The following is a 20438-nucleotide window of genomic DNA, read 5'->3' on the forward strand; positions in this document are numbered from 1 at the left end:
CCAGTATTTTGTTGCAACTTCTGAAGCTATAAACCTATTTTCAAAGTTTAAAGATCTTCTGTCATTTGGCACTTTTGGAAAGAAAACCCATACCAAGTGTTTCAAGAGTTGTGATAATATCAGGAGAGCTGAGGAAATGCAATAGGTATTTTTGAATTGCAAACTAACTCTTTCATATTAAATGCCATCAGAGACTAGTAAACTGGTTTCATGGAAAAGAATACTGCCATGTACTGTGAGAATAAGTGTAGAAATAATGACACCCAAATTAATTTAAGGTTACACTTTTCAGATGCCAATCTTGACCATAGTTGTTCTACTGCTACAGTTAATTGTACTTTTGCGAATCCTCAACACTAAAGGTTTTGAAGAAAATCCAATTTAGAAGACAACTAACAATTACTAAGCAACTAGAGTGACTTAGAATCAGAAGTTCTGGATTTCACTCTCCTATTTGCTGCTGACTTGATGCATGACCTTGAATAAAAAACTTACCCAGACTGCAATCCTACCTTAACATGTGTCTCCTAAGACTGCTATGAGGTTTAATTCATTAATCCATCCCTATAAACCTTTCAAAAGCTTAAGGATAGAAGGGCCTATGGAACTTAAAATTATTAACAATATTTTCCTACACAGAGGTACACAGTGATGTATGTTTGATGTATGAATACAAAAGCAGAGACATATAAACATACACGATATGTTTTCACAGAACTTCTGACTTGTTCCCTCAAGTTACAGCTATTTGAAAATATGCAATGAAGAAATGAACAAGACACATCCCTACAGATCCTTCATTTTCTGTGTAAGTAGCTCTAATGCTGCCTCCCCTTTACAGCACATTCATGCAATTACAAATTATGGTTGTTTAACAATATTATAAAAATAAATCATTCTTACCCTCAAACCCTGCTCCATGGACAAGCAGAGGACCTGCCAGGGTGCTGTGTACCTGAACATGTTTGGCCCCTTTTGAAGACAGACAAATGGCAAAAGGCACACAAGTCTCTCAGGTCTCCGGGTTGGTTTGCATCTGAGGGATGCTTAAATAAAGAGAAATCTTTCAGATGTACTCTTCAAGGGGCCACTCGAGCAGACTCTTAAGACAGTGTTACAGCCATTCCACTTGCACCCCGAGGAACTGAATAACTAATTCAGTAAGAGGCTTTTTTCCTCGGGAAGAGCTTAGCTCAAACTCAATTAGCATAAATAGGATGACAACCTTTGAACCTCCCACTCCTCACCTCTCAGAGGAGAGGATGGGGGACACAATGTCACGGCAGGGTCGCTCCTTCTCCTGCAAATCTTGGGTTTGTTTGTGTTTCCATTGCAGGCATTTGACTCTACTTCACAAGTTCAGAAGCAGCTATCAGAGACAATCTGTAGCTTTACCTTCTTTATTTTTGCTATTACCTTTTAGCCTGACTGAAAGGAAATCCCTCTTCCTCCTGTCAGGAGGGATTCCCTCCTGTCCCTGTCTCCGGCATCCTGACCTCTACTTGGCAATCGGCATAATAATAAATAATAAATTCACACAGAAGCTGCTATGATCACTCTCATGTTACAGTCACTACATTAAATAAAATTACCACCCTAAATTAGACTGAAAGGTTTCCTCCAAAATACCCCCCGACTGAAGTCTTTGCAACGCTGAAAATAAGATATACTGCAGCCTTGCTCATGGTTTAACTTTCCTCAATGGTTATCATTTTTTCAATTAGAGAATAAGGCCTATTCTCAGAGACATTAAACTGGTAAAAGAGCAAAGCTCAGTTATTTTCTACTTTTATGTGATTTCATTGATGAACCAAAAAGGCACTTGTGAACCCTACTCCTGCCCAGAAAACAGTGGGATGCTGTACACATACCACTGCCACATTTGCTTTTCTTTTATTGCAGTTGTTTGTATGCACAAACCATCACAGATCCAAGTCCATACAAACAGATCAAGCAACTAGATTGTCCTGGTTTCTTTCTTTAGCTTCAATAGAGGGAGAAGAAGTAATTTTAGATTTATATCGACTCAAATCTGACTCAGTGTACCTCAATATTTTATCTCCAGTACTTGTACTGCAGCAATGCCACCCAAATAAATTACAGGGATGCAGGAAGAACTGTACAAGAGTTGTCTCTATAGACACTCCTACCAGAGAACGGAGGCTGGGCTCAGCACTGCTCCCCCTTCAGCTCAATGTAAAGAAAGCATAGTTCTGTGAGTCCTACTGGAGCACACACTACTGTTCTGTGAGGAAAATTCTCTGAAAAAATGTTCCTCCCCATAAATATTTTGTCTTTCTTGACAATGAAGGGACAGACAGCCACTGAAAACAGCCAGACCCTACTAAAGTACTGATTTGACCAAGTACTTGGCAATAACACACACACCTGAGGTCTGGACTAACATGGATACAGGAGAACTTAGGTTAAAACACAAGATAGAGGAAATGCTGCCTTCTGCTAAAGCAACACTAAGTTACTTCAGTACAGCCAAGGGTAGGACTGTGGATTTTGGTGAGAAATGGTCATTATACACATCCTTTGAACCTTCTCATGGCCAGATTTGCAAACAAATGATGTGGCAAACAAACAAGCCTGTCTGCATGCATCTTCATCTTGTACCTTCTTAGTAACTTTCTTTTTTTCCTCTTCTTTCTTTTTCCTCATTACCTATATGATGAAGTTTATACCACAGTATCTAACTCTAAATACCACAGCATTTAAACTCCATATTTAAATGAGAATATAGATACAGAATGGATCAACCTAAGTACTAAGATACAATTCTGCAGACTTGACAATGAACTAAGTCTGCAAAAATACCTGAAACCCAGGAGATCGTAAGGAAAATACTAATGACAAAATGTTTTACCTTAACATAGAATATTAAACAAGCTTCTTAAAAAGAAGACCTCTGATCTTTGATTTTCATAGTGGAACAACTGAGTGCTCTTGAACAGCTCAGAAACCAGCTAGCTGGAAATATGGTGATATATCAGCCATATTTAGAACAGTTAATTAACTGTGAACAACACATTGAAGCTGCTTTTACATCTTTTGCATTAAGAAAAGAGAATTCATGCAAGTAAACAGTTAAAAATGCATAATCTGAACTTTTATGACCTTACACACATACAAATATAATTTGCTTATTTTCTGCAGAAGTAAGCCATCTTTTTTCCCCTTTCACTCTAAGCTTTTCCCCCTTTCTTTTAAATTAGGAAAAAACAGGTCTACTAAAACATCTCCAGCCCACAGCCAATTTTAAGTGAGATCACAGAGCCGCTGATGTTAATAAAAACATTTGCATATGAAGATCAGAAAGCCAATGCCATTGTTGACTTGTCTTCAGGGAGAAACAGCGAACAAACAGACACACTAGAAGGGACTGTGCCATCCAAGCAGGGTCTATTGACAGAGAGTACATGCTAATGAATGCCCACTGTGTCTGAAAGCCCGTCATTCTTCCCTTTCACCAAAAATCATTAACACCAGGGGAGAGCTTTCTAGGGCTCAGAAGTCAAAATACTAACACTCACAGCATTTCCCTCCAGCGGCTTGTTGTCAGAAGAGTTCGTGTTGAAATCTTCTTGGAAAAGGTAGGCAGGATTTACAGTAGCGATGCAAAATGCAATTGGTCCTTGGAGGAGAATGCAAAGCACGTACCAATAAATATCACACCCATATTCTGTGGTTTTTGTTTCTCAAGCAAGGGTCATTCGACTTCCTGTGAGACTCTGACACTACAGGATTTACTAGTGCTGCACTTCCACCCCTTCTTTTATTTCCCAATAAATACAAAGCCTTAGGATAAGGTTAAGAACTTATTCAAGCTGATGAAGCCAGAAAAGTTGTTTATCTTCCAGTTGTCCATGAGTAAAGAAGATGAGACACTGCATCAAAGAGATAAAACCTCCTGCTGTGAAAAACACATGTGTCTAAAATATTAGACTGGAATTTAGGAGACCAAATTCAATCCCAGGCTCTGACGTCTCGGAAAAAATCACTTAATTTCAGTGTCTTTTATCAGAGAGGTGTCTATAGCATATTTTGTGTGTGCAAAGAGTGTGCTTATGAGGACATCTGCTAATTTATTTCCTTCTTTGAAGACTTCAGAACTAATCCCTAACATAACATTAGTGAATGAGACTGATCCATATTGTACCTTTTTCGTTTTGGTATCCAAAGAACCCAAGAAGAAAAGGCACCCAAGATTTTAAACTTTCTTTTTTCATTTTACTGCCCATTGAAATGGTTCATTACATTTTCCTCGTCCCTCAGTGCCCCACTGAAATGCAATGGCTCATGCAGGAGAGTGTACTGCAGTCCCAGAAGTGTGAGGAAGACCTCCGCTTCCATTCCTCTGCTTACCACTTCTGACATTTGACAGAGGGGAATCTGAAATTCCCTGAAATGCCTTTGGTTTTGTCCATGCTATATGCATGTGCAAACACAGAAGTGGTGTGAGGAATAAGGCATCACTGTGCTCTTTATTCCCTTACAAAAGGTAGGGAACAATTTGTACTTGTCGTACAGAATGTAGCCTGGCTGGCAAAGGACACTGCCATTGCCACATAGGAGCCAGAGGCTCTCAGTCTTGGCCATGAACACTCAAAGACTTTAAATAACCACAAGGTTTGACAATTGCAAAATACATGGTTTGATGATATGAAATTTGGGCAAAAGTACTTGGGAGTCTAATCCTGCATAGTCTCCATCTGTAATTACTGAATGTCATGAGCACTTTATTGCAAAAACAAGAACTGCAGAACTGAACAAGAAAGTTCAAGAATTCAGCCTGGTAAGCTCCTCAGGAAAGAGTGACAGGTATTTTTAGTATTGTTGCTTTTTTATTATTATTTTTACTACTGTTATTCTGTACTACTGTACTGCTGCTCTTCCCTTCCTATGGCAAGAATCCTCCTACAGGTATAAAAACCTCATTATCCATTCCTGCCTCCAGGCTGGAAAGGAGTAAGATAGAAATTTTAAAGCAGCCAGTCTCTAAATCTCCTGAATTAAATTTATGATTTTGTTCATCTTACCTCTTCTGTTGCACAACATTTCATAATCCCCATTTTATATGTGACATAAAAGACAGATTCAAAGTTATCTTTATCATCAGACAGTATATGCAAGATGTCAGATAGTACACCAAAACATGTAGTATCAGCAACATGAGAAGCCTGTCTTTTCCAATCATATATCTCAAAGGCTAAGCAAATTTTCATACACAGATGGAGAAGCTTGAAAAAAAGCAGGAAAGTTTTATCCGGACCCTGGATGTGAAGCCTGGAGCATGAGAAGCTAGAAAACATCCTATTGCTTTGTGAAAAAAAGTCAAGTTATTATGCAGGTGTGCTAATGATTGGGTGCTGAGCCCAAAACATTAGGGTTTTTTCTTTTTTTTTTTTCCCTGTTTTTTTTTTTTTTAGTCAGTCTAGTAAACTGTTTCTTCTTACAAAACCCATCTCCACTGTTTTCTGGTAAACTTCTGTGGATACAACACTGTTGCTATTATTCAATGTCCATCTTCCTTACAAAAACGTGCCATCTCTGGGAAAACAAGAATGTGTAGTGGTTACACCATCAGCTAGTACTAGGTGATCCAAGGAGTAATAACATAAGGACTATTTCAATAAGAGCATATACAAGAAGTGTACTAAATGCCTAGTACTAAATTATTTTCTCAACACTTAGAAAAACTTGTTTCATCACAAGAAAAAGACTTTTTTAGAATATTTTAAAGTGAGAACAAGTAATACTAACTAGGTGACTACGGGCTGGACTAACTGTCTAGAAAGATTAATTCAAGTAAACAAAAGAAACTTGAGGACCACAATTTTCTACCTTCCATTTGAAAGGAAAAGCAGTAAGAAAGGGTGTAAGAAAAAGGTATTTTGTACAAATGCTCTGCAGCTATACATGAATGTGACTCTTGACTGCATTTATCAGAAGGAATGCATGAGATCATGAAGGCTAAGATCTTAACAGTCACTGATTGCAAAACTTCCCTTGAATACATCAATCTGTGCACTGCAAACAACTAGTGATGATATCGAGGCGTGATCAATGAGGTTTTCACATCATACAGAAAATTACTTGGCTTGGTGCTTCCTAGCATGTTGTGAAACAAATCCTACCACCAAAATCACGGGAAGAAGACATCATGCAATCCCCAGTTTAGCTCTAGGTTCTCTAGTTTAGCTGCTAAGGCATGGCTCACAACACAAGGAATTTAAGTGGGTATCTGGCTGTAGAGTGCAATGAGCTTTAGACTGGGCTCATTCACTGGTAATCACAAGGCTCTGCCTAAGCAGGAAATCCTGAATTTTCACTCACATTCTTTTCAAAACAAATACAACTGCTGCTTGACCACCTTTTAACCTCTGAAAGACCAAAAGCCAAACATTTTTACAAGCGGGAAAGATGACAAATGTCCTGAAACTATTAGGAGAAGAGGAAACTCCCTTAAAATCTTCACTGGAACGGCTATGGGGGGAAAGAGAGAGAGATCATCCTAACTCTGAGACACACAGTGTAAAAGGAACAACAGGAACAGAAGATAGAGTGGGATTTAGTACATAGTACATAATCTGTCCTGAAAAATACTGAGAACTGGCCAACAGTTCTCCTTTTCAGCTTTTCTAGGGTGTCCCTGTCTAGGTAATATGCCAAGTGTGTCCCTGGGCTGTCTACACAAGAAATTATGTACTAATCATGGAACTGCAACCTCTTGTGGTTTAGCAGAAAATATCACAAGCACTTAGATGACAACAATTGGGATCATGTGTAACTCACCATGGATGGAAAAACAGGCTTTTCACTAGCCCAACAGCACTTGAAAGGTGCTGGCACTGTGGTTTTGATACTGATGCAAGGAGAGCAGGCAGCCACAGTTACAGGGCAGTGCAAGCCAGGCCAAAGGAGCTGCTGCTATCCTGCCCACCTCTGCCCTGGCCATGCTGGGTTTGCTTGTCTGTCTGATGATATGGCTGAAGAGTAATCTCAATAAAAAGAATGGAAAGAGTGGTTCATATTTGTCTAAATTCAGATTCCAACTGAACAAACACCCATATTACACATCATAAATTGACACTGCAGTATCCTAACCATCATATTTACCTCGAGTGGTCAGCTAGTGAGCCACCAGCTCAGCATCCCCCCTCCTAATCCTGTGAAATTTGTTCAGCTCACAGTTCAAAACAATGTTTGTGTGCAGTTCAAATTCACAAATACGCTTTCCATTTGCAATATCTCAGACCCCACTGCAAAACTGCTTCAGGAACTTTAACAAATGCATGTTATGAATTGGACTGAGAGAAGAAGGAAACAAGATTTCCTGTGTCATCTGGTCCCATCACCTGTTGCAGCAGGAAAGCACGACAGCTTATCATCTTCATGGAATTCTTCAAACTCTGTCTTTAAAAAAACAAAGAAAATTTGTTCCCACTGTTGCCATGGCAGTTTTAGTTTTGATCCCCAAGGGCTGGCTTCTAGTTTCTAATCCACATCTACTAATATCTAGTTCATCTCTGTTCTTTTTCCAGTACTGACCATTTGATTAGTAACCTATTGCCCTTCTTGTTGTTTCCCTCCCTGATGCATATATAAACTTTTGATATATCCCAGTCTGCAATTTTCTAGACTAAACAAGTAAAGCTCCTTTAATCTCAAATTGTATGTCAGGATTTCATCTCTTGGCTGTCCATGCAGACCCCTGTGCAACCACTTCAGTGTCAAGTCATGCCCCTATCCCTTTTGGAAATGCCCTGACTGGTGAGTAATCATAACCAAAGAGGGAAGAAATCCTCTTTGTATTGCCACATAAGTAATGTCAGCCCTCAGGGAAACACCTGGGTACATAAGGAAGGTATTTATACAGAAAGCATATGGGCAAAAAAGGGTGCATAGCACAGGAGGTGCTGGCAGTGGGTGGCAGTGCAGGAGCCGCTCACAGTTGTACCCCTCTCATCTAACAGGATTACACCAATTAAGAGATGACAATAGCTGCAAGCAGATGGGCATTTCAAATACAGACGTTTTCTCCAAAACTGGTAGCAGCAGCAACAGCTGTGCTGAAATGGCAATGAGTCAGTGCACCACCAAACACAGAAAGTATGTCGTCCTTCATGGACTGTCTTACACCTGCTCCTCTCAAACGGCCCGACACAATTTCTTTACCCTCTAATTGTCTTCCAAGCTAAACCGACACTGAGCTAATGAGTGAATGATTAAGCACCAGCCCATGCTACTCTATGCCCTGGATACGATTACCAAAGTTACAGTGCCAAGCTAAACACTTGCAGCTCATTTCCTTTGCATGAAATGTCATCAGAAGGGAAAAACGAAACTGAGGATGCTCATGCAACCACTTTGTTTACAGGAGAGAAAGTTTCAGTAACTCAGTGGGGAACTCGGGGAGAAAATCCCTTCTCCCTTTGCACCGTGCTCTAACTCTTTGTGTTGCAGCAGTCAGTACCACCACAACCACAAAATCGGTCACCTCTCAGACCATCAGTTTCATGGCACTGCCCTGACACAAGTCATTGCAGAATGCAACAAACAATTTTCAGAAATATGGATCCAAGCCTCTCTGAATCGTGCGTCACACCCCTTGCCCTGCTACCAGCACCAGCCCCTGCCACATCCTGGCCCCCTACCAGCTCCACTCTTCCTGGCACCCCATTCCCTGCTGTGTCCCGGCCCCTCTGCCAGAACCTCTTCTGCATGCCTGAGCATGGCTGGGCACTGCTGGCACTATCTGCAGGCATTCAGAGGCTCTATGTCCTGCTGATTTTGGGGTTGCACAGCCTTGGGAAGGTTTAACAGAGGTTACCCCTGCACGGGTACACAGATCTTGGCGCTTCAGAACAGCACCCGTTGGCAAAAACTCTTTGCAGCTATGGCTGCGAAACTGGGTATGGAGGAAAACTGCTCTTCTTTGCTCACTCAAGTCTCAGCCTCCCTCCTAAAACTTCTTATAAAGCCTACATCTAGGTCTCACATGCACTGACTTTTGCACTACAATGGGAAGAGGGAAAACAGAAAGACACAGTCCCAACCAGAAAGTCCCCAGCAGCTCCAGCCACATAAAGATGCTCCTGTTCACCAGCTTGTCTGAGAAAGCTCAGCAGCTATATGGCATGGCTTTATCATGGCTTTTATGTTACATTTTCTTTTTTCCTTAGGAATAGGAGTAATACCATAAATATTTGTGCCAAATAAGGTGTTGCACGACAAAATGATTGGAGAAAAAACTGCCAGTTGAAATATTAGTGTGAAACTCATCTGATTTTCCTTGGAGTAGGTAGATGTTGTGTCCTTCTACATAAAAAACAGTTTCTAAATGCAACTTGGGTAAGTCTGGTGAGTGGGGACCAGCTCAACTCAATCCAAAAAATCTTAGGAACTTGCAATGTATTAACCTCATCCCTCCTAAGTCCTTTACGGCTTCTTCCCACCTTGCTTTGATCTTCCATTTTATTACAAAACTGTATCTTTACTGCCTAGGTTTTGTCCTGCCAGCAGTGCACTCTCACAGCTAATGGTCTGTGCCCTGCTCAGGTCTTCGGAAGACAAGCTGTGACTCCAAAGGACATATTCAGGCACTGTATCCTCTGATAAAGATCACTGCAGAACCACTGGTGGATGAAGAACAAAGATCCATGAATTCACCCCACGACAAGGCTGCATATAGAAATACATCTTAAGAAGAAGAGATACGATGACAACACCACGGTTCTGGTAGCCTGGTTTTCACAAAAGTAAAAAGCAGCAGGAGAAACACCAATTTAATTCCAGCTGTGTCAAATTCTTACCTGTCATTTCAATTAATAAATATTCCATTTACTTTGGTCAAATATCCCTCCAGGTGTGTCAGGTATTTTATGCAGAGTTTTGATGAAGGGTCAGCATTACCTTAGCCTGCTCTTGTCATTCCTTCATTTTCTATGAATTCACAAAGTCTTGTCCCATTTTAAATCTCAAAAGCTACAACAGCCTCCCATCACGTGCAAAGCACTCAACTGCCCCAGGGCACACTCCTTTCCTCTGAATTCTCCAAACAATGCTTCTTTTCTTCTTCCTGTTAGCTCAATCCCTTTAAAAACGGCTAAATTTTGTACTGGATTTCTACAAATACCCTTATTTTCTGTTAATTAATTAGTTATAATAAAGCAACATTTATATATAAGCTATGAAAAGTTACTGCACTGCCTCTTGAACTCTTCTTACACTGAAAGCTTTCTACTAAAAGGCTTTCTCTGACAATAAGTATGGACATCTGTGCAGAGACCCCTGCTCCCATCTGCTGACAGACACTGTGAGACTGTTGCACTCATTTCACCCACTTCCAGTGTTTCCAATATGCCACACAATCTGAGTTTTCTTTATGGCAACTGAAGTTTTCCCTTCCTGGTGTTAATCTTGCTTAATGGGTGTCTGCCCAGATCAGGCAGAGGCCGAGCTTGTCCCAGCTTTCTCTTATGCCAGATGTCGATGCTGCAGGGCACAACTAAGGGAAATAACCCTTGGGGGAGAGGGGGAGGCAGAAGGCCACTTTGGTGCACATGCAGATGTCTTTGAGTGCCCACACACACACAAAAACACGCAGACACGTGTGTGTGTATGCCTGCATTGGTGCACAAGGAGATATATTCCTGCCGTGTAGACCCACAAGTGGGTTTCTGGTGCACTGTTAACAATAAGTTCATGTTGCACAAAATGTCACTTTGTCCCTGCCAGGATGGATAAAAGCTGCTATTGTGCAAGAATCTCACTTAAGATATGGAGCACTTTCAAGGATGAAAGCACTCCAGTCATTTGCAACTGCCTAGAAACCCAGCAGTGGGACTAATTCTCTGACTAATGCCAAACTAGGATGCATTTCTGGAATCACTTGTTACATGCTGCTTTTTTGCCCACACTGATTAGCCACCATGCACTAAGACAAAATACCTGCTACTGGTATTGAACTCGTAGCCATATGGTTATTGCACCACCTCCTCCGTCCGTCTGGCTGGGTGGGTGGGCTGTATGGGCTATGAGGAGTGGCTGTGCATTAAATGCTCGTTTGGCTCAAGACACTGAGACCAGTTGTGCCTTTCACAGAGGTCTGTCATGTCTTGAAATGCCTTAAGAGCACATGTGAAGAGAGATGCTGAAAACTGAGTCTTAAAACCCCAGTTTCAGTTCATGATACTGCTTCTGTCCATTCAACAGTTTTGGGTTGAGGTATGATGCTGTTTGCAGACTTGCAGCTGCCATTCACAGTGAGGGGTGTAACACAGACAATGAAGATGTGCTAGGTTAGAGCCATTTAGACAGAGAGACTGATCTTACTTATCCTTCACAGACAACCACCTACATTCTGGTAAGATCCAAACTTGATGGTGCTGTATATGGAGATAACCCTTGTCCTTAGAAAACAGCTACATTTCACTTCAAGATATTCTCTAAGGTCTAAGAATAAACAAATCCTAAAGTATCAATCCATGAAAGTCAAGAGACCTGCAGCTGATCATTCAGCTACACTCATTCGAAACCAAACACACGCATTTTAAAATCTGGTAGCTAACACGATAATCACTGAGCACAGATGAAGCATGAGGTAAATGCAAGTACTTTAATCACGTTTTCACTTGAAAGGTTGGTTACAAAGAAGAAAAAAAGTCAATTCACTGATCTCTCTTCCTTAAATGCAGCATTGCAGTTTTGTGAGTTGCTCATAGATGCCTTCAATCTATATCAAAGACACTTCTGCCCTCCTGCAGGACAGGGTGCTGCGTGCTCCTACCGTTGTCAAGGAAAGCAAAACACCAACATTTCTACCTCCTGTAATTTGCAAACAACAGCCAAGGACAGGTGAGAGTCAAAGCTGCGTGGAAACAGATGTTTGACTAACTGCAGCACCTTTGGATGTAGCTAACCAGCCAGGGTGCTGGCTGTGAGCAGCAGCCCACCTCTTAAGAGTCAAAAGCAACATTTAAAAGGAAACCCTGACACTCTTTCATTGGCATTGTTTAAGAGTGCCTTGTTAAGCCAGAAAGGAAGCAGACATTTGGTTTCTAAGGAGCACCACCAAACAAAATACCATCTAAACAAGATAAATGTAGCAGCCTGAGCAAGTTTCTCAGCACGTAACTCCACCTAGGAATTTCTCTTGCGAAATTGGTCTCGCCGGTGCTTCCAGACCCATCTGCTGGGATAGACCCAGCTTGGGGGGCACACTTTCACTTGTACACCACTTACGTGAATGAGCTCTGCGCAGCTATGTGCAAATTCGTACTCCTGTAAAGCCTGCACACCGTGCTCTGACACTCAGATGGTGCCTGAGGCAGACCCTGCAAGCCAAGGGCACAGGGACCTCGGAGGGAGAAAGCCTCTCCCTCCATGGGGTTCGTCTGAAGAGCCCTTCTCAGCCTGCAGAGCTCCATGGGCACTGTTCCAGAGCGCTGGGTGGAACGCACGGATAGCCCAGCACGGAGGTGTGCCAAGCCCACCCAAAGGCCATCCTGAAGGCACAGCAACACTTTCACACCCTCCTTTCCCACCCACTGCTGTTCCCTGCCTGGAAGTCACCGGCTTCCCTCCTCACTCCCTATACACTGCTTCCAGCAAGGTATTCTCCATATGAAGCATGTCTTGGTAGTGGCGCTGCACATGTGGCCTGGGAGAAGTGAAACATTTTTGTTGCTTAACAGTTCTCTGGTGGAAGCAGATCCTCTGAAATGAGGCTAAACACCTAAGTCAGTTTACCCATGCCAGCCTGTGAACACAACAGCAAGCAGCAGGGAATCACCTGCATCTTTAAAGCCATTACCTGACTGCCACTATATTCTCTCTCTGAGACCACAGAACCATTTAGGTTGGAAAACACCTCTAAGACCATTGAGTCCGGTCATTAACCCGACACTGCCAAGGGCACCACTAAACCGTGTTCTTAAGTGCTATTTCCCAGCTTTTTTTGTTTCTTCAATGGCTTCTTCCCTATTTTAGGAAACAACCCCCTTTCTGAGGGACCATCCAACCCCATTTAACGTATGCTAAAAGCCTCAGACACAGATCTTGCCCAAACTGTATTTGTGTTTCCACCTGTATTTATTCATCAAGAGTTGTGGCTTGTTTTTAATGGTGCTTTTACTCCTGTGCTTTTTGTATCAAGTGCAGCAAAGGAAATTTAAGGTTAGTGCAAAGCTCCTTTGTGTAGTTAATTGAAGCACTCTTCTGTTACAACCAGGCAGTAACAAGTCTGCCTGCAAATGGTGCTGGTGAGAAAAAGCAAGAAATGGAAGTACATGAAACAAAGTTACTGTTTGAACTTCTTTTGGAGCACTTCTCCTTGGCTGTCATTGAACCTAACTTATGTCCTTATTTCTAATAAGTTAAGCATGGAAATCCTTCTGGGAAGAAAGGCTGCAAGAATGGCTCCTCGAGTGCTTTCTCTTAGGTTAGTATCTTACTGCATGGCAGAACAATTTCAAAAGTCTGTGATGCTGTGGATGTGGTGGTGATACCTTTCTCTGCTTCCTTCTGAAGGTCCCAATTAAAGAATAGAAGCAGAGGGAGGAAGCTCAAACTGGAGCAAGTATCACAGATGTGTAAGGCTCAAAAGGGAACAGACACAGCAACTTCCCTTCAGAGATGAAGGCCGATGCTAAGATTGTGAAAGTGTACAAGCAGGAAAACAGGAAGCAAGAGACTAATTAAGATACAGCATCCATAACATTCAGTTTTGTCACCAAATTTATTCGGTATGTAGTTGTCACTAAGGTATTAAAGAACACCAGACAACTGGAGAGAAGCATTTGAAAACCAAACAGAAAATGGGGAACATATTCCACTTTATGGGTTTTTTTTTTTGGCTAAACTGTACCTATTTGTGAATTTTGTAAGTTTTTCTGTCAGACATTTTGGAGTATCCTGGTTCTTTGTGGGTGCCTGAGCGTGGAAATGGCTCAAGAGACTTAAGTGAGGTGATGCAAACGCTGCGTACATCTACACAGAGAGATGGTGCACTGCCCAAGTGACTGGAACAAGGAGGACACGTAGTTCACAGACAGAGCAGGCTCAGCAGACAAAGTCAAAGAGTTTAAGATGGTGCATTCATTGGGGAGAGTGGAGCAGGATGTGTTTTGATAATATTCTTTTCTGTACGGTGGCTAATGAGCTGTACATAAATAATGACAGTCTCTTTCGCAGCTGCTCCGTGGCCAAGGATGGCCTTGGGGCATCATGCCACAAAGGGCAGGGACTTGTGTGAAATGCTTTACAAGCATCTCAGCCACCTGTTTAGGAGGGGCAGTAGCTACTTCAAATTGTAAAGTATTGACACGTAAGTCCTCCAATTCCTCCTATTTATCACATTGTTGTTAACTTTTCACAACTTGATTATCAGGATGAAGGACTTGGGCAGCACTTCCATCACACATTCTCACAATGGAATGATAAAGAGTATTATCACTCCATCTTGAGCATAAGCAGGTCTGCTGGTGAGTCAAAAGGAAAGCTACTCTATTTTACTCTAAAGGACAATTATAAAAAAAATGTTCACACAAGGGAAGGACTGGTTGTTTGCACTGCATGAAGGTGTGGAACTCGGTCCTGTGTTTACAGACAGCAGCTGGAGGTGCTGGAAGGCAAGCTGCATTGTGAGCAAGCACATTAAGCAGGAAAGTCGGGGTGTATCTGATGTGACAGAGACCCATTTGAGGGAGAAACACAAAACGCTGTGTCCCAGGACTCCCAGCCAAGCCTGCTGATAGCCTGTCAGCCCCTCCCCATTGTTCTCATTCTTTGATGGTCTCCTTATCACGACTATTAATCCCTCCAATTTCACTGGCCTTTTCTTAGTGCTTAGGCAGAGATCTCCCTGCCAGACGTAAGGGATGCTATCTGCTAAATCTCAGAAGCACTATGAGAACAATTCTTTTCAAAAGCACCAATATCGGTCAGTTTTGCCTAATCACAGTTTATCTCGCTGAAACTGGGTGCAGAACTTCACCTGACTTCAGTGGGCACAAAGCAAAGGCACTGCTGAGATGCTAAGCATTTTTGCTAAACCCTCACCGCATTTTATAGAGGAGAAACAGGCAAAGGCAATATGAATTCCTGAGCATCTGTGGCACTCCTGGGGCACATCCACACCGTGTTTTTTCCATATGAAATGAATACCTGAAGCAAGATTCGAAAAGCCATGCCTGAAGAATTGTAAGAAAATGCAGGAGTGGATCCAAGCAGCAGTCCTGTTTCCCGTTGCCTACATCCTTTCAGAGCTCAAGTCCTGGGGGTGCTAGCTTGTTAATGTTGTTAAGGGTCAGGACAAAGGTCCATCCATGTTAAACAGCAGCAGAGACACATGGTTTGCTGTCTAGGCTTGTCCTTCCTCCCCACACCGCATCCTCATGCTAAACTGAGCTAAATTATTCCCAATGCATCCCCAATGTGAACCATCACTTGATCCACAAGCATATGACTGACCTGTGTGACTGTCTCCAAGATCAAGAGAAAGTGGAGAAACATTTTTAAAGTGTGATTAAGATATTTTAATAGGTTAATTAAAAAGCAATGGTATTTCACATGACTGTCCTTACTGACAAATGTTCTACTGTTCTCATGCTGCATTTTATGTTTGGCATCCTCTATGATTCCTTAAGCTCCATTAAAATAATTCAACAGGCACACATTAGTTATATCACTCAAAAAGGACATTTTTCATGTCCTTTTAAAGAAAAAGCATATGTTGTTTTTTGTTTAAAAAAGAATGTATTCTATGGAATAACTGGTATGAAAACAGAAGGAAACATTCTTGAAAAATTACATGAAGTAATGTTATTAGAAAAAAGTTCTTACTTAAAAGAGCAACCACATCGATACCTGTGACTTTGTTTATATTAAGCTCATTCATAAGCACAGCACAAAATCTAGGAAAAGGATGGATCTTCTTGAGACTTTTTACTTTGAAGACACAGAACAGTAAGACTAAAATGATGTGACACTACAGAAAAAAACATGCATATTACCAGACATGGTTAGGATTTTCAATCAGTAACCAAGCCTAAATAACAAGGTTCACACTTTCTCACAACTCACAGATGTGCTAGGAAAATATTTTCTCATTTGGTTTCCTTCTCTCTTCTCTTGGGTCATATCAATATAATACTTAGATCTAAGGAAACTTCATCTCATTTCCTCTGCCCCATTTCCAATCCCTATGTTGGCAACACTACCTTAGGAAAAGCAAGTAAGCCTAAGTCCAAAAATGACAGGAGAGATCTTCTGCATGTCCTTGCAGTACACTGCTGATCTTTCCTGTCTGTTCAAGTGTTTTCATCCACTCTTTTTCGAGATGAAACTGACAGTGGCATGAAACAACTGGCTGACTCTTTTCCTTTAGCCTTATTTTCCTTCCTGTTCCTTTTACAATTTCTGTCTGCCTTAGACCATTCACTTTGATGACGGTGTGTCTGCTTCAAGGATAACAGCACTTGGAACTGCAAAGGCAGCAGAAGTGAGGGACTGAAGCACAGCACCACCTCCCAGTGAATGGGGGGAGACAGGAATGGTCTAAATATTTAAGTCTCAGAAGAAAATTCACAAGGGTGGACTGATCTGTCTTCCTCAAAATGTCTCTCTTTCTTTCAAGGTTCTTTCAACAAGGCACAGGTAATCAAGGAGCCTCTGAAAGCTCCATGCTGTTATTTAAGCATCTTCAGTAAGTGATTTTATTATTTCTTCTGGTAGACTTACATTCAAATACTTTACCTGAAGAGAGGTGAACTATCTTCAAATGCACTTTTAAATCTTGCCTAACAAGGGGCACATCCTCCTCTCCTGACCAGGAGCTCCACTTTCACTAGCTGATATGCAGATGCTTGTAAATAGTTCCTTCCTGTAGGATGATGAGATAAAGCAAACATTTGCTCCCTGATTTTCTGTGCAATTATTTTCACGGGAAAAGTGCTTTTGTAAATCTGTAAATGAATCACAATCTTCAAATGCAAAAGGAGAACAAAGGCTGAAATGAAAGGCTGGCTGTGATCTGGCTGCCTTGTCTAAAAAGTTCTCTGCAGAAGGCCATCCTGTATGAATTAAAAGCCTGGAAATTTTGTTTGACAGGCTTTTTTTTTGTCTCACTTAGCTTCTTCCAGAGTTTCATAAACTACAGAAATAAAAATTATATATACATATATATAGACAATGAAAGCTAAAGATGCTAATGGAAGAAAAATTCCAAAGGATTAAAAGATTGCATCAAGCCATCTAGAGAACCTTCCACTTCTTCTTCATTGCTTGAGCCCTCTGGCAACTGGAAGTATTTCTACAGTTTGTAATATTTCAGTGTCTGATTGGCATTGTTCTTGCCTGTCTGATCTTCACTAGATATGGGAAGATGAGCTAAAAATTAAACTATGAATATGGAAAACCTATGTTTAACCTGGTGTTACCCAGTTTTAGCTAAACTTCTTTTTGGATGGAGCATTGCCAGCTGGTTGGCCTCTTCATGGAGCTGTCCAGAGCACCTGGAGTCTATTCCAGCACACACCTTTCTGGAAAAAATATCCAGAGGATGCCCAGTGTATCATCCCCAATCTGTAAAAAGCATTGCTCCCACCAGCCAACAGGTCTCCTTCAAGGTGGCTGAATTTGCTTGACAGAGATGACATATATATAGCTTGATGTTTCTCGCACTGCTTAAGCTATTATCTTACCTTGAATCTCAGTTGTGGTAGCTCTTTTTGTGTCCTCTTAGACCCCTAGTTAGCACTTCAACTACTTTATGCTGCTTCTCACACACTGAACAATTCTCCAATTAAATACTATAGCCCAAATCCTCTTCACTTTAAAAGCTCCGGTAATTTTCCAACAATTCCTCCCATAATAGTTCCTCACTCTGCCAAAGCAATGAGCAACCAAAACCCACTTCTACAAAGGCCATTTGAACCAAAGATATATGTCTCTGGTGTTTCTGCCTGTCCTGTGTGAACCTTTACTGGCGGTAAACACATGCCAAGGTGTTAACACACATTCTCCAGTGTTCTGTGTGGGATGCAGCTGCAGTGTACCTATGCACCACGCAAATGTGCAAAATACAACCTTTAGCCTTAGCTGGCCCTGAGCCCTCCTCACTTACCAGCCCAGAACAGTATCCACCACAAAACATGTGCTTTGGCACACAAAGGAAATTCGTATTTGCTCCTACAACAAAGGACATCTAAATTTTTGTGATGTGGCAGTTATGTGGCAGGATATGATCCTCTTGTGACCAACAAACAGCAAGCTGCACATCTTAATCAGCTTGTCTTTCCTCTTCTCATTATATTCTTACACTCGACACATTTTGGACATATATCAGGGCATGTGAAAGGCACCAGAAGCATCTCCTATCACCTAACTCGAAAAACTGAAGGGACAGACATGCATACAGAGGGATGGGATCCTTCCATTTTGTCTCATGACCAGTGTGCCTTGAAATGTGTGACAGGGAAAGGGGCTGTGGTCCCACTGGATAGCAGGGTGAAAATTGCTACAGCCATTCCCCACTTGAAGGTGGTGGAGGTGGGGTGTTGCTTCCAAAGGAGGCATATCACAAGTCACTCTTCCTTAAACCACCTGTGCCTAAGGGTGCAATCTGGACTATTCTCCCCAGAGAACCAGAAACATTCAAGCCTTCCCTATTCAATCCACTTGACCTGCTGCAAACCTCCTCTTTTGCAGAAAAGGTCATCTGTAGGTTCTGTAGACTACGCTAGCAGCTGCTGTAACTGTTGACGGCATTTAGTCAACCCTGAACTCATAAAGAATTAAGGGCCCTTTCAAAACTGTTCCATGCCCCCGGAAGCAGGCAACAGGAAAGCACTGCTCTTGGTCTGCCATGAACAGGTGTTGTATTTGTTGAAAACAACTCAAAGGCAAAAGATCCATTAATATTCTTGCACAAATCTGATGTACTTATAAAACCCTTCTGAAAAAGAAAATAATAAAGCAACCCAACTCCACAGGCAATTAAGCCCTGCCTAAGGAGACACTTCCATGGCTGCAGTTTTTGAGTAATGTAAGAATACGAGAATATTGAACAATATGATGCACTTTAAAATTCATAGGTGTAGATCTAGTGTAATAATCAGGTCATAAATCCTGGGGGCACACAGAAAGCAACTAAGAAAACATGTTCCACGTGAAGAGTCCGAACTTACCTTGTGCAACAAAGTGCAGGAGGTTTTGTCTTTAAGGTCACCTCAGTGAGAAGCTATCCATTCTATTTAAAAATACACTGTATGTTGCAAACCAGAAATAAAATCTTCTGTGAGGCATATGCTTTAAGCATGCCTTAAATTAGAGGAATCTTTGTGTCCATCAGATAGACTTCATGAGCACCCTGAAATCAACTGTGTGTAAACGTCAGCCGTCTGTATGGCCAAGCTGAGCCCTACAAACCTAAAGCATGCTTATAGAAGCTGAGAATGTTATATGCAAAAGGAGAACATAACCCAGAGGGTGTAAAGGTAATTTTATGGAATAAAATCAGGTTTGTAATATTAAACATATGCAACCAAGTGATTAATGGAAAACCCAAAGGCAAAACATTTTGTCTTGACCTATTTTTGTTCTCAAACATATTTCAAGAACTGCTTCTGCTTGCATCTTTAAGTAAATTTAGAGGTCTCAGCCATATGCTATAGCTCTGGGTCTCCTGTTTCAAAGAACAATACAAAAAGTGCATGACAGGACTTGCGCTAAAGTACCCCAACAGCGATTCCCACCTCTAAATGGTGCATAATGCCATGCTTTAACAAAGCTTTCCCCCTGAATTCAGTAAGACAGAGGTAGTGAGCAGCAGTTATCTTGGAGGTCTGTATCATTGCCTAACATAATGGTAGTGTTTTGCTGCTGAATTCTGCTCCATAAGCACACCAAAAATCCTCAGTGCATGCCCACCATTTGCCCTATGTGACAAGTTGCCCTCAGTTCATATATCCTTGAATCAAGAGCATGGTTTGATTTTATCTGTTTGAGGGATACTTACAACCGGAGGATGAACTACAATTTCACTAAAAAGATGCAAAGAAGGTTAAAAACACTTCATGCACACAAGTGCATGAAAAGTTCAAGTTTGCTTTAATTTCAGCCTGTGGTCAATGGCTTTGCAGCATTTTTCCCTGTTCCAGTTTTACAGCCATGACTCCCCGAAGAGTCTCCCTATGTTACGCTGAAGGCTCTTCAAGAGCTGAGGGGCAGATACAAATTAGTTATCTCGGGGCCCTCAGGTGTATTAGATGCCAAACCCATCTTCTAAACCTGCAACAGAAAGGATGAGACCACATTTCTTGGGGTCTTCCACTGCATAGGGGGCTCTCTGTGGCTGGAGTAGGAATCACCATGCTGTGTCCCACTCTTGGCAAGCACTGAGAAACATCAGCAAGCTCATATATAGTCTG

The 20438-nt window shown here is 41.6% G+C and overlaps 1 protein-coding gene across 8 annotated transcripts in view; it reads right to left on the reverse strand.

Moving 5' to 3' along the window:
- PALM2AKAP2 (PALM2 and AKAP2 fusion) overlaps window positions 1-20438 on the reverse strand; it is a 266024-nt gene that overhangs the window by 51715 nt on the left and 193871 nt on the right. Inside the window, exon 1 of one of the 8 annotated variants that reach the window (XM_042015316.1) lies at window positions 904-1143. The exons of the other annotated variants lie outside the window; for them this stretch is intronic. Within the exon in view, the coding sequence (XP_041871250.1) occupies window positions 904-963 (60 nt within the window). The 5' untranslated portion in view covers window positions 964-1143. Of the gene's footprint in view, window positions 1-903; window positions 1144-20438 lie in introns of those variants that run through there. 8 annotated transcript variants of the gene reach the window in all.

This window comes from Corvus kubaryi, unplaced genomic scaffold (assembly GCF_017639235.1).
Source record: "Corvus kubaryi isolate FWS band 111438036 unplaced genomic scaffold, C.kubaryi_AGA036_p1.0 split3-37296, whole genome shotgun sequence".
Classification (NCBI taxonomy): Eukaryota; Metazoa; Chordata; class Aves; order Passeriformes; family Corvidae; genus Corvus; species Corvus kubaryi.